The sequence below is a fragment of the Planococcus citri genome, chromosome 2 (genome assembly GCF_950023065.1).
Source record: "Planococcus citri chromosome 2, ihPlaCitr1.1, whole genome shotgun sequence".
NCBI lineage: Eukaryota > Metazoa > Arthropoda > Insecta > Hemiptera > Pseudococcidae > Planococcus > Planococcus citri.
In genome coordinates, this window is record NC_088678.1 from 63,954,864 (window position 1) to 63,968,768 (window position 13,905).

Consider the following 13,905-nt stretch of genomic DNA (forward strand, 5'->3'; position numbering starts at 1 on the left):
GGCAGAATTGTGACGATGGACTCTGAAAAATTTTCCTGTCACCATAAACGATAGTGTTGAAAAAAATCGACTTGAATCGACTCACCTATCGTACCAGAACTGTGGCCTTTTCCAAATTATAGAGCCTATACTTCCCGCAATGGTCGATTTCGTCGAGGTCGAAAGTTGGACAATAATATTTACGTACGTGAATAAATTTACGAAATAACTTAGGTTACGTTATAAAATATAGACACTTTAATTGCAGGTTTTGATTGTTTTTCTTTCCTGTGTGTTTTGTTTTTACGAGGAAAGTGTAAGCGCGTGTGTGTCTATTATAAATGTGCACCTTCCACTAACCTCTTCTCGTTTGCTGGTTTTTCAGGAAAGAATGTCACGGTCAATCTACATGCCCAGTAACGTGCTGGCAGTGATTACGTAGTATGGCGACGACGAAGACGACGACTACGTCAACGACGTACGAGTATTCTCACCGCAAAAGAACGTGGTTAAAGTTCCGGTCGTTCGTGTCCGTGTAGAGCGAAAAGCGAAAACGAAAAAAAGCTCTACCAAAAGCAGACTCGATCAGTCGCCTGACGTGTTCGCGAGTAGTGTACTTTTCGTACACTTTACATTTATGGTGGTGGTTCGGGCTGGTGTTGCGTCGCCACGAAAGCCAGCCAGTCAGCCGAAGAAGCAACAGCTTTCAAGAGGCTACCAAAGCGCGCAGACGACCCGAAAGCCTCGCACGTCTCGCTTCCTCTTATCAATGCCTTGATAAAAAAGGTTTTTACGTAACGGGCAACGGCGTGCAAAATGGTAACACAAGTAGAATCGGTGTCAGTTGCCGGCCGTTCGGCGCCACTAATTTTTTCTTCGAGTCAATCGGCGCCCTGATAAAATTCGAGTTAATTCGTTCTCGTTAGCGAAATTTTTTTTTTCGTCTTCGTTTCGCGAATTTGCGTAATACGTACGTACGTGAAAATTACGCGTAAATTATCCTCCCCTGTGTGCTCGATATTCGGTTGTGCTAGTGTGAAAATAAGTGCGGTGTAGATCGAAAATAAAAGAAAAAAAATTGTGAAATTGTGTTCGCGATAAAATTACATACGTATTTTAGCTTTTATCTCAATTTTATTCGTTTTTCGATGGCTTGTGCAGTGAAAATCCTCGTACACTAAGTTTCATCTCGAGTGAAAAAAACGAGCTCCCCTGAAAAAAAAAAATAATCGCGAAAATGCTAATTGAAAATGCCTAAGGTCACGAGCCGTGTGACATTTGCGGTTTTCGTATTCATGTGCGCGATTATTATGCTAGCGGATGGCAATGGCAAAGTTGCTGAGAAGAAATGTTCCTCTGTCCGCATCGGTAATAATATATCGTCTTTCGAGAAACTGCGAGGATGTACCGTCGTCGAAGGAAATATCCAGATCGTGCTGCTGGATAAAACTTCGGATAAAGCTTTCGTCAATCTTACGTTCCCCGAGCTGAGAGAAATCACCGAGTACTTGTTGCTGTACAGAGTGAATGGGCTGAGAAGTATCGGGCAACTGTTCCCTAATTTGGCCCTGATCAGAGGTACGGCGCTGTTCAATAATGCCGGATTGGCTGTCGTCGATAATCACGTGCTGAGGGAGATCGGATTGAAGAGTTTGACGCATATTATGGAAGGAAATGTCATCATACATAAGAATTATCGTGAGTTGATATGATTTTTATTTTGGGGGTGTTTTTTTTTCATGTTATGTGTATTTAGAATGGTGGAGGGTTTTGGTGTATTTTTTGATGACAAGTTTATCGAAGCACCTTTGCTGTATTGCTATGGAACACATCTGTTGAATCGTTGAGCCAGGGATGCTCAGAGTTTTGAAGAAAAATAGGGATATCGTAAAATTTGAGCTGGATTAGCTTGAAAACAACATTGTTCGAATGAGGAACTTTTGCGAGTTCGTGGGGCATTTCTTTAGAGACGCAATGAAAATCAGTGTTGCTATATTTTTAAGCATCAAAATTTGGCTGTAAAAGTTGAAAAATGATTTCTCTATTGCGTTCATGCTCCGGAATTGTGAAAAAAGTACCCCAAATATAATTTTTTTAAATTCTGATCAACGTTTGAAAAAATTGGGGTGAGGTTTTTTGCAGGGTTGTGCCGTAGAATACACCATGTAGAATACATGGACATTCTACGCGTAGAATAGCACATGTAGAATAGCCTGGAAAAAATGTAAAATGCGTAGAATGCGTAGAATGTGTAGAATGCGTAGAATAGGTAAATGTGCAGACAATTTTTTATTTGAAAAACTTCATTTTTTCATTTTTTCCATCATTTATTTTATAATCAGGTTACATGATCAAAAAGAAGAAATTCCAAATTCACATTTTCAATTTAATTTGCTGAACAAAATAGTTGAAATTTCATTTTTCGAAGCACATTTTTGATAAATAAACATTTTTTTTTGGCTTTCAGATGGGTGATTTTGTCGCATTCTACGCATTTTACATTGTATTTTACGCATTCTACGCATATTCTATGCATTTTACACATTCTACATCAAATTTTACGCATTCTACATCAAAATGTAGAATAGGTTATTCTACGCGTAGATACCCAACCCTGGTTTTTTGTATCATTGATTTTCATAATTCCAAAAAAAAAAAAATGAGAAAATTCAATTTCGTTTTTTAAAGGTTGAAATTGCAAAAATTAGCTCTCTACGCTACATTCGAAGAAAAATTTGGTATAGAAAGCATTTTGTGTACTTCTCAGGTTTGTTTTCAATATTTTATTGTTTTTTCATTCAGCTGCTTTGTTTGCTATCTAAACTGTATGGCTGACGTGGCGAATGAGAAGTAAACGATTTCAAGTTAAAGGAGGAGTATCGATAAGGCCATTTTTTGGGCCCGGACAGTTATCGACTCAACCACTCTTGAAATGTTGTAATAAATGTACCAAATACGAATCCGTGTCCGTGGTTAATTGACCCAAAATGACCATTTTTTGGGCTCCAGGGGTTCCCAAAGTTGTCAATAAAAAAAAAGAATTTTAGGAACCACTAAATATTATTTTCGAAAACTTTTTCAACGTAATACTTTATCTCTGTTTGAACCTGATAAACGTTATGCGAGGTGATTTTTCTATTTTCGACCCTCGGGGGCTGAAATTTAGGGGATTTTGATTTTTTGAAAATTTTGAACCTACCCCTTTGAGCCCCCCTAAAAAGATTTTCAGAGTTTATTAGTATCCGAAAGACCTCCATCCTACCAAATTTTGAACTCAGTAAAATTTTGCGCTGGTGCTCAAACATCCAATTTTTCAATTTTTCGTAATTTCGATATTTTGGGAACCCCTGGAAAGCTAGAAACCTGCGATTTGCGCCAAACGTAACGTTTTGAGGAATATATTATTCAATAATTTAGGTGAAAAAGTTAAATTAAGCTCCCTGTCTATTCGTAATTTCGAACCCTTTTTTTAGAACCCCCACTTTGGGCACCCCTAAAAAAGACGTTTGTGCATATTTTTTCAAACAAACTAAAAAATTTATATTTGAAACACATTAGCAAGTGCTTGATAGTTTTTCATTTAATTTTTCCTTCAACTTTCAAAATCGAGCTATTTTGGGCGATATTCTGAAATTTTACTCTTCGAAAAAACGCTTAAAATGACGTTTTCACGATTTCAACGAAGTAAAATCTCAGAATGTGACCCAAAATAGCTCGATTTTGAAAGATACAGGAAAAATCAAATGAAAAATTATCGAGCACTGGCCAGTGTGTTTTAAATGTATATTCTTCAATTTTTTCGAAAAAATATGCATAAACGCTTTTTTTAGGGGTGCCTAAAGTGGGGGGCTCTGAAAAAGGGGTTCAAAATTACGAATAGACAGGGAGCTTAATTTAACTTTTTCACCTAAATTATTGAATATATACCTCAAAATGTTACGTTTGGCGCAAATCGCAGGTTTCTAGCTTACCAGGGGTTCCCAAAGAAATTACGAAAAATTGAAAAATTGGATTTTTGAGTACCAGCGCAAAATTTTATTGAGTTCAAAATTTGGTAGAATGGAGGTCTTTCGGATACTAATGAACTGTGAAAAGCTTTTTAGAGGGGTTCAAAGGGGTATGTTCAAAATGGTGGTTCCAAAATTTTCAAAAAATCAAAACCCCTCAATTTTTGCCCCCGAGGGTCGAAAATAGAACAATCACTTTGCATAACGTTTTTCAGGTTCAAACAGAGATGAGTATTACGTTGAAAAAGTTTTCGAAAATAATATTCAGTGGTTCCTAAAATTATTTTTTTATTGACAACTTTGAGAACCCCTGGAGCCCAAAAAATGGTCATTTTGGGTCAATTAACCACGGACACGGATTCGTATTTGGTACATTTATTACAACATTTTAAGAGTGGTTGAGTCGATAACTGTCCGGGCCCATAAAATGGCCTTATCGATACTTCTGCTTTTCTACAACTTTGTATAATGATGAATTTTTTCTGAGTGGGTTTGGTTTTCGCGTAGTTTTCAGAGAAATGATGACGAAACATTGAAAAAGTTCTGTGTTGAAGTCAACGATCTGATTCTGAAAAGTAATAAAGAGTGTTCAGTGAAGTTGAACTGATTTCATCGACTTTTTCCTCGAATGTGGAGTAAAATTGATGAATATCAGTCAATTAAAAAAATTAAGAATAGAAACTGAAAGAAATGTCATTTTAATTTTTTGACCTGGTTAATCAGCATAAAAAATTGCGAGTACTTTGGGGTATTTTTTCAGAATGTTGGAGTACGCGGACGCGAAGGAGAGAATGTAATGTTTCAACTCTTCTCTCCAATTTTTTATGTTCAAAAATGCGGCAGCACTGATTTTTGCCAGATTTTCAAAAATGTCTTCTACATTTTATACGGGCTCACAAACTGGCAGAAGTTTATTTGCACCATTTGCATGGTTTTCAAGTTACCCTGCTCAAATCGTACAAAACCTCTTATTTGTATTGAAATTATGAGCACCCCTATTTCCCCCGTAAATGAACTATAAGAGAAAAACTGCGGTTTATTTCGCCACTTGTCATCTCTCGTTGAGATCTACTCACATAAAAAATTGAAAAAAATTCACCGAACCCGCGATTGCAAAAAACTCGATCATTTGGGAAAGAATTACTCTGTATGCTTACTTGAAGAAAAATTTTTAAATTTTCTTCGAAGTTGAACCTGAGTATGGGAATATGAAAACTCAAACGTAAGAAGTTTCTTATGCAATTATAATAATGGTTGAAAATAGGGGGGGCGGAGTTTTGAAATTTGGAACGTATTATTTCATTGTTGGTATTTTTAATCAATGAGGCCATCTTGAGTGAATTCTACTTTGCTACCATATCCTGCCTAAAACTTCTAGAAAAATTACTTACTTATTTTCTGATATACCTACCTATGTTAGTTAGCGGGTCATCTCTAAATCTGATGCAGGGGTTGAGGACTAAGTATTCGGTAAAAAAAAAAAAAAAACCTGGAAGAACACATTAACATTAGTACATACAATTTAATCTTACAATAGAGATTCTTTAGGTTTCAGTTGAATAAATAATTTGATCTTACTTACTAAAATTCAAAATAATATGATGGTAATAATAAAAATATAGTAGTTCGTTTGTCCGTTTCGCATTTAACTGTTGAGACTATTGCTACGTTAATCTAGACCTCACAAATTGAAAGAGGTGAAGAATTTAACCATCCGTGCTCGTTGAATTTGCCATCAAATTTTAAAATTAAGATTTTTGATAAGCGGTGATTTTTTAAAAAAAATTGAACCATTAGATTTGAAAGTATCCAGACCCAGAGAGTTTGTGGTGCAAATTTACGTACAAAGCGGCCATGGCTCATCATATTATTGCTTGTTGAATTGCATGAGTACTGTGAGGTTAGATAAAATACATTTTTTTTCTGAAAGCATCGTTGGTAAAAATATCCCTAGCCTCGAATTTTGAAATAAATCAGTAGAAGTTTTTCTTTATGGTATAAAACACTCATGATGAAATTTTTACATTACTCGTTTCTCACGTATTTAAAAGGGTTGAAATTTTAATCTTTAGCAGTTTCCAGGCGAATTTCTGCGAACTTGAAAAGATGTTGGACACTGCATTAGGTGATTTATGGGCATTTTTGTCGATTTTTAAGAAAAGCTTTTGTAGCAAACTTGGTAGGTATTTTAGTTTTTCAAAGATGATGCAATAACGGAAAAGATAATAGATGAATTTTTTCGAAAATTTTCATTGCATTTATTGGTGTAAGATCTTCAAAAATGTAAAAAGCTGAGTTTAAAAATTTTTCTTACCTAAAAAACATGGCGAAATTTTGCAATTTCTGTGTCTTTTCGTTTCTGGTAGTAAAGAATGAAATTTTTACTACGAGTACTTATCTTCATCAGCGTTAATCACTTTATGATCAAAAAAATAGAACTTGCTTTGATTTTTCAATTGGAAAACAAAATTTGTCAAAGCGCACATCGTAAGGTAGCTGAGGAGTAAGGTTTTAATTTACGATCGCATTTTTTTTATCTTCGTTTTTTTTTACCTTAATATTTTCACAGTGGTAAAAATTGAACATGCGAATGAAAAAATTGAGAAATCCTGAAATTTTGTATGATGGCAAACCCGTAAAGCTAGAGCAGTAAAAGCTGCCTTTAATCTTGATAGGTAGTTGAAAAACTACCAATAAGCTATAAACGAAGCAAAAACCCTCTTGCAAATCGGAAAATATTCTTGAGGCCATGTTTTTTTGTCTTGGCGGTTTTTAATCGGAGTAAGGCCTTCTCAGACTATTTCCAGTATTTTCATTGAAGATGTTGAACAGAGAAAGTAAATGACGTTTGAGACAAGGAAAAAAAACTGAAATTGAGTCATAATCCACTTTGAAAATTTAAGATTTCTTCAGAATAATAATGTGGATATGGATTTTCAAAGCCGACTATAAAAATGGCGATCGGTAACGAGAAGTCGAGTTGATGAAAATTTGCAGTGAAATTCATCGACTGAAAATATTTTTTTCGAAAAATCATCTCATGAAAGCTATTGAATATTACTAGCAATACCGATTCGGCTCTTGGCCCAACATTTTTTTTTTTAAATTTAAGAATTCATCAGTTCATCTTTTCAACCAAAGACATGCAGGAAAAGTCCTTTTGTTTTCAAAAATTGCGTAAAAGTGCGTGCAATTGTGCAATTTTGCAATTTTTAAGAATTCAGGATGTATAGCTGGTGACTTTGCTATTGCAGAGTTGAATTTGTCAAAAATTGGCCTGAAAATTTTGAAAAATTGGCATACAAAGTACCATAGCTCATGACCAATAAGCGGTAAACGAAGCAAAAACTCTCTTGCAAATCAGAATTAGTTGCAGAATTTTTTCGAAAAAACGTCTCATGAAAGCTATTGATTTCAACCAGAAACATGCAGGGAACGCCATTTTGTTCAAAAAATTGCATAAAAATGCTTGCAATTTTGCAATTTTTCAGAATTTAGGATGTAGAGTTTATGACTTTGCTATTGCAGAGTTGACTTTGTCAAAAATTGGTCTGAAAATTTTGAAAAATTGGCATACGTACGAAGTAGCTCATCAAAACTTTTTTCATAGAAATATATAAGATTACTTACTTTCTAGACTTCCCATGGAACGTGTTGTTTTGTAGTCAATACATTCTTTAATCAATGAGACCATCTTGAGTGAATTCAACGTTGCTATCCTGCCTAAAATTTCTAGAAAAATTACTTACCAACCTACTTATATGTATTCAGAAATAAGTAAGTAGGTAACTCATTTCGAAGTCCAATTCAAGTGTTCGCGACTATTTGGTTAAAAACAAAAAAAAAAGAAAATCTGGAAAAATACATTATTTTTAGTACACTTTGAGTCTTTGATAATAGGTACAATGGAGCTTCTTTAAGGTTTCAGTTAAATAAATAATTTGATCTTACTTACTTACTAAAATTCCAAAATATGGTGGTAACATTGAATTACACGGGTGTTTTGACATATTATGTTGAGACTATTGCTACGTTAACCTGGACTTTGAAAATTGAAAGAGGTGAAGAATTCAACCGCCCATGCTCGTTGAATTTGCCATCAAATTTTAAAATTGTAATCATTGAGAAGCGATGATATCTTTTAAAAATTTTACCATTAGATTTGAAACCATTTAGAGAGTTTGTGGTCCAAATTTACAAAGCAGCTATGGCTCATCGTATTGCTTGTTGAATTGCATGAGAATTTTGAGATTAGATCAAATTCATTTTTTTTCCTGAAAGCATCGTTGGTAAAAATATCTCTACTCTCGAATTTCGAAACAAATCAGTAGAGATTGTTCTTGATGGTATGAAACACTCATGACGAAATTTTTAAATTACTCACTTCTAACCTATTTAAAAGAGATGGAATTTTAATCTTTAGCAGTTTCCAGGCGAATTTCTGCAAACTTGAAAAGATGTTGGACACTACCAAGGGTGATTTATAGAAATTTTTCTCGGTTTCTAAGGAAATGCTTTTGTAGCAAACTTGGTATTTATAGTTTTTCGAAGATGCAATAACGAGAAAGATATTCCTCTGCTGTAGGTATAGGTAATACATAGATATACAACATGAATTTTTTTCGAAATTTTTCGTTGCATTTATTAGTTTAAAATCTTCAAAAATGTAAAAAACTGAGTTTAAAAATTTTTCTTACCTAAAAAACATGGTGAAATTTGATCGAAATTATTCTCCTTTTTACGAAGTGATTCTCAATCACACTATCAACCTAAAAAAAATCGATGACAGTTTGGGAATCCTTGACTCTCATTTCGGGCTATCACAAGGTTAGAATGCGTGTCCAGACAAATTATCGAGTCTAAAACCACATTATAGTGTACCTACCTATTGCAATTTCAGATGACTTGAAAGTCGTTAGAAGTTTATTACGAGTATGGAGTACAATTGGTGAATATCAGTCAATTTAGGCAATTTAGATCATTCAAAAAACAAAAATTGTATGCTTTCGTTATCTTTAGAATTTTTAAAATTGAAAATATGAAAAAATGTCACTTCAATTTTTTGATCTGTAATCAGCATTAAAATTATTATAAGTAATAGGGGTAATTTTTTCAGAATGTTTGATTATGAATGTGATGAAGAAATGTAATGTTTCAACTCTTCTCTCCAATTCTTGGTGCTTAAAAAGGCGGCAGCACAATGATTTTCGCCAAATTTACAAAAAGTGCTTCTAGGTATGGGCTTACAAACTGGCAGAAGATTATTTGCACCTGTTGTATTTAGAGTTCAAATTACCCTGCTGAAATCGTATACAAAACCTCTATTTTTATTGAAATTTTGAGCACCCCTGTTTCAGCTCCATAAATGCACTACGAGAACTGCGGTTTATTTCGCCACTTGTCATCTTTCGTTGAGATCTACTGACGATAAATCGAGTAAAATCGCCGAACTCGACTGCAAAAAGCTTGACAGTTGAAATGGAAATGTCCCTATGTAATTATTACGAATTGACCCCCCCCCTTCCTCAAAAAAAAGCTTTTTGAAATTTTATTAGAAGTTGAACCTGAATATTCAAACGGAAGAAGTTTCCTGTCCAATTATAATAATGGTTGAAAATTAGGAGGGGGGAGTTTTGAAATTTAGAACGTATTACGCGTATTTCATTGTTAATAATTTTCAATCAGTGAAACCATCTCTAGTTGATTCAACGTTGCTATCCTGCCTAAAACTTCTAGAAAACTTACTTACTTATTTTCTGTAATATGTAAGTAACTTATTAATGACGTCGAATCGGATTCCATTATGATGGTAATGATTCTGTGGTATTTTAACAAAATGCTATTTTAAAATTGTGATTTTTATGAAGCGGTGACTTCGTTTAAAAATTGAACCATTAGATTTGAAAGGATCCATGAGAGTTAATGGTTCAAATTTACGAAGCATCGTTGGTAAAAATATCCCACCCTCGAATTTCTAAAAAAATCAGTACATACTTAGAGGTTGCTTCTTTATGGTATAAAACACTCGTGATGAAATTTTTACATTACTCACTTCTAACCTACGTAATTGAAATGGTTGGAATTGTAATCTTTAGCAGTTTCCAGACGAATTTCTACAAACTTGAAAAGATGTTGGACACTACCTAAGATGGTTTATGGGAATTTTAGTCGATTTTTAAGAAAATTCTTTTGTAGCAACTTGGTATTTTCGTTTTTCAAAGATGCAATAATGAAAAAGATATTCCTCTGTTATGTAGGTACTTATAGTACGTATAAATAGATGTACAACATGAATTTTTTCAAAATTTTTCGTATTAGCATTTATTGGTCGAAGATCTTCAAGAAAAAAAAATGTAAAAAACTGAGTTTAAAAATTTTTCTTACCGGTTTGCTGTTTATACATATACAACCACCTGATACGCAAATGCACAAAATTCCAATCTGAAAGAAATCGTCTAATCCCGAACCCCACTCTTGAATTTCTACTGTCTGACAGTAATACTCAAAAACTTAGACTTCTTACCTTCCTGAAAGAAATCGATCTGTACAATAAAATCTAATTCCAAATTGTCTCCACGTCTCTAGCCAAAAGGCTGTACACGGTGTGGTTAAATACTTGAATTAAAAAAAAAAACATGAGGTTAAATAAAGTGAACTACCAACCTGAATCGAGACCAAATTTGTCAATTTCTTCTATGTTCTGTAACTTGAAAAAAAATTGATGCTATTTTGGGAACTCTTGACTCTCGTTTCGGGCGATCACTGGGTCAGAATGCGTATCCAGACAAGTGTCAGGTCTAAACACATCATGTATTGCAATTCCAGACGACTTGAACATCGTTTGAAGTTTATACCCTCCTCCTCCTCCTCCCGGGTAAAAAAACTCAAGAGATAGAAAATGGGTAAAAAATTGAAAATTTCCAACTTCTGTCAAATCGCAGTATGGGATGTGTTTCCAGTTGATATTAGTCTATACCTTGGACATGAATTTTGAATCGATAGCCGCCCGGAAGGAGAATGGTATCAGGGGTTCACAAAATGGTAACATTTTGTTTGCTGCTTAAATGATTATAAAACATATTAGTTGGGCAAAATTGACGTATATCTTCGTTTTTCTTTCCAACTCAATATTTTCACGGTGGGTGAAAAATTTAACATGCGAATGAGAACATTGAGAAATCGTGATCATTTTGTACGTATGATGCTAAACCCATAAAGCTAAAGCAGTAAAAGTTGTCTTTAATCTGGGAGGTTTAAAAACAACCAATAAGCTGTAAGCGAAGCAAAAACTCTCTTGCAAATCATTTGGATATGGATTTCCAAAGCCAACTATATAAATGGTGACTATAGACAAAAAGTCGAGTTGATGAAAATTTGCAGTAAAATTTCTTCGACTGAAAATGTTTCCGGAAAAACGTCTCATGAGAGCTATTGAATATTATTAGCAATACCGATTCGGCTCTTGGCCCAAAATTTCATTTTTTCGAAAGTAATCTTTTCAACCGGAGACATGCAGGCAAAGCCATTTTGTTCCAAAAATTGCGTGAAATGGTGCGCAATTTTGCAATGTTTCAGAATTTAGGATGTAGAGTTGGTGACTTTGCTATTGCAGAGTATTGGCATACTGAGTAGCTCATTAAAACTCGTTTGGTAGAAATTAGTTGTATATAAGATATTACTTACTTTTTAGATTTCCCGTGAAATGTATTGTTTCGTGGCCAATGTATTCTTCAATCAATGAGACCATCTTGAGTGAATTCAACGTCGCTATAACTCTTCATAAAGCTTCTAGTCTAGAAAAATTACTTACCTGCTTATTTTCTGAAATAAGAAACTCATTTTCAACTCTCATTTCGAAGTCCGATCCCAGTGTTGAGGACTATTTGGTTTAAAACAGCAAAAAAAAAAAAAAAAATCGGAAAAACAAATTAATTTTAGTACACTTTGATCATACAGTAGAGACTCTTTAGGTTTCAGTCGAATAAATAATTTGATCTTACTTACTAAAATTTCAAAGGTGGTAATATTCTTCGGTGTTCGCATATGGGTCGTTCCATGCCAAATCGGCGGATTTTTGAACGAGGGGTCTTCGATTTTTTTCAAATTCAGATCATGTGTAGAGGTCATCAAATAATGACGAATGACGCAAACCGGACATTTTTTCGATTTTTTTTGACGGAGCTGTGGCGCTTCAAAGTTCTGCAAAATGGCCGAAAATGGAAAATTTCAGTTGCAAATTGCTCCGGTTGTACGTGGTATAGAATTTTCAACTTTTTTTCAAATTGTAGTACTTTGAGAGGGTAATCGACGAATGATGTCAAAATCAGTGTTGCCACTTTCAAAAACCTAAAAAAATCGATTTAAAAACTTATAATTTAAATATAACCACGATGTCCACCAGTAAAAATTCTGAAAAAATTCTCAGTTTTAGTCCTTTTTATGTAGAATAACATATCAAAAAATTGGAGGGGCCTTTTTTTTCATTTTCGAGAAAAAAAAATTACAAGTTTTACAATTGTTGCAAAAGTACCATCAGAAACCTAAAAATTGAAAATTTTTGCATTTTTATAAGGCCATGACTCACATATTATTGCTTGTTGAATTGCACGAGTGCTTTGAGGTTAGATAAAATACATTTTTTTTCTTCTGAAAGCATCGTTGGTAAAAATATCCCTATAATTATGTATATGTACCCTCGAATTTCGAAACAAATCAGTAGAGGTTGGTTGTTCTATTGGTGTAAAACACTCATGATGAAATTTTCACATTAGTCACTCTCGATCTGTTTCGAAGGGTGAAATCGTAATTTTTAGTGGTTTCCAGACGAATTTCTGCAAACTTGAAAAGATGTTGAACACTACCTAAGGTGATTTATTGGAATTTTTGTCGAGTTTTAAGAAAATGTTTTTGTAGCAAACTTGGTATCAAATTTTTCGTAGCATTTATTGGTCGAAGATTTTCAAACAGAATGTAAAAAACTGAGTTTAAAAATTCTTCTTACCTGTTTGCTGTTTATACAATATGAGGTTAAATAAACCAAACAGATAGACATGAATTTTGAATCGATGGTAGCCCAGAAGGAGAAGGGTGGCAGGGGTTCCCAAAATGGCAAAATTTTGTTTGCCTTATAATAAAAATTAAAAAACGTATTAGTTGGAACAAATTGACGTATTTGGTGTAAGTTCAGATTGATCATTGATGGTCTAGTTGGGGTTTTGTATGATATGATTGTCAATTGTGAATGAGAAGATGGTAAATATAGGCATATTATTCAACGCGAGAGTAAAAAATGAATGTTTATGAGTGTGACTGTGAAGTTCGTGACCCGTGGTTAGGAATGAAATTTTTATTACCCATCATCATCGTTAATTACGTAATGATAGAAAAAAAGTAGAACTTGCTTTGATTTTTAATGTCATCATCCACTTTGAAAGTCATCATGATGACTTTGCTAATTGCAGAGTTGAATTTGTCAAAAATCGATCTGAAAATTTTGAAAGATTAGCATAGGTTCGAAGTAGCTCATCAAAATTCCTTTGATAGAAATATATAAGATTACTTACTTTCTAGATTTCCCATGAAACGTATTGTTTTGTGGTATCGAGGTGAATATATTCTTTAATCAATAAGACTCCATTTCGTCCCAAAAATTGCAAAAAAAAGCTCATGGAATTTTGCAATTTTTTAAAATTTAGCATGTCGAGTTGCCTGGTGATTTTGCCATTGCAGAGTTGGATTTTACCAAAAATTGGCGTGAAAATTTTGAAAAATTGGTGTACAAAATAGCTCACCAGAACTTCTTTGGTAGAATTAAATAAGATTGCTTACTTTCTAGATTTCTCATGAAACGTATTGTTTCTAGGTCAGTATTCAACGTTGCTCTCCTGCCTAAAACTTCTAGAAAAATTATTTACCAACC

At 33.9% G+C, this 13,905-nt stretch overlaps 1 protein-coding gene across 6 annotated transcripts in view; it reads left to right on the plus strand.

Annotated features, from left to right (window-relative positions):
* The window catches only part of LOC135837009 (insulin receptor-like), a 438,237-nt gene that overhangs the window by 344,810 nt on the left and 79,522 nt on the right, over nt 1–13,905 (plus strand). For 5 of the 6 annotated variants that reach the window (XM_065352122.1, XM_065352124.1, XM_065352125.1 and 2 more), the window contains one exon: nt 365–1,677. The exons of the other annotated variant lie outside the window; for it this stretch is intronic. In XM_065352122.1, coding sequence (XP_065208194.1) covers nt 1,230–1,677 — 448 coding nt within the window. In that variant the 5' untranslated portion in view covers nt 365–1,229. The remainder of the gene's footprint in view (nt 1–364; nt 1,678–13,905) is intronic. 6 annotated transcript variants of the gene reach the window in all.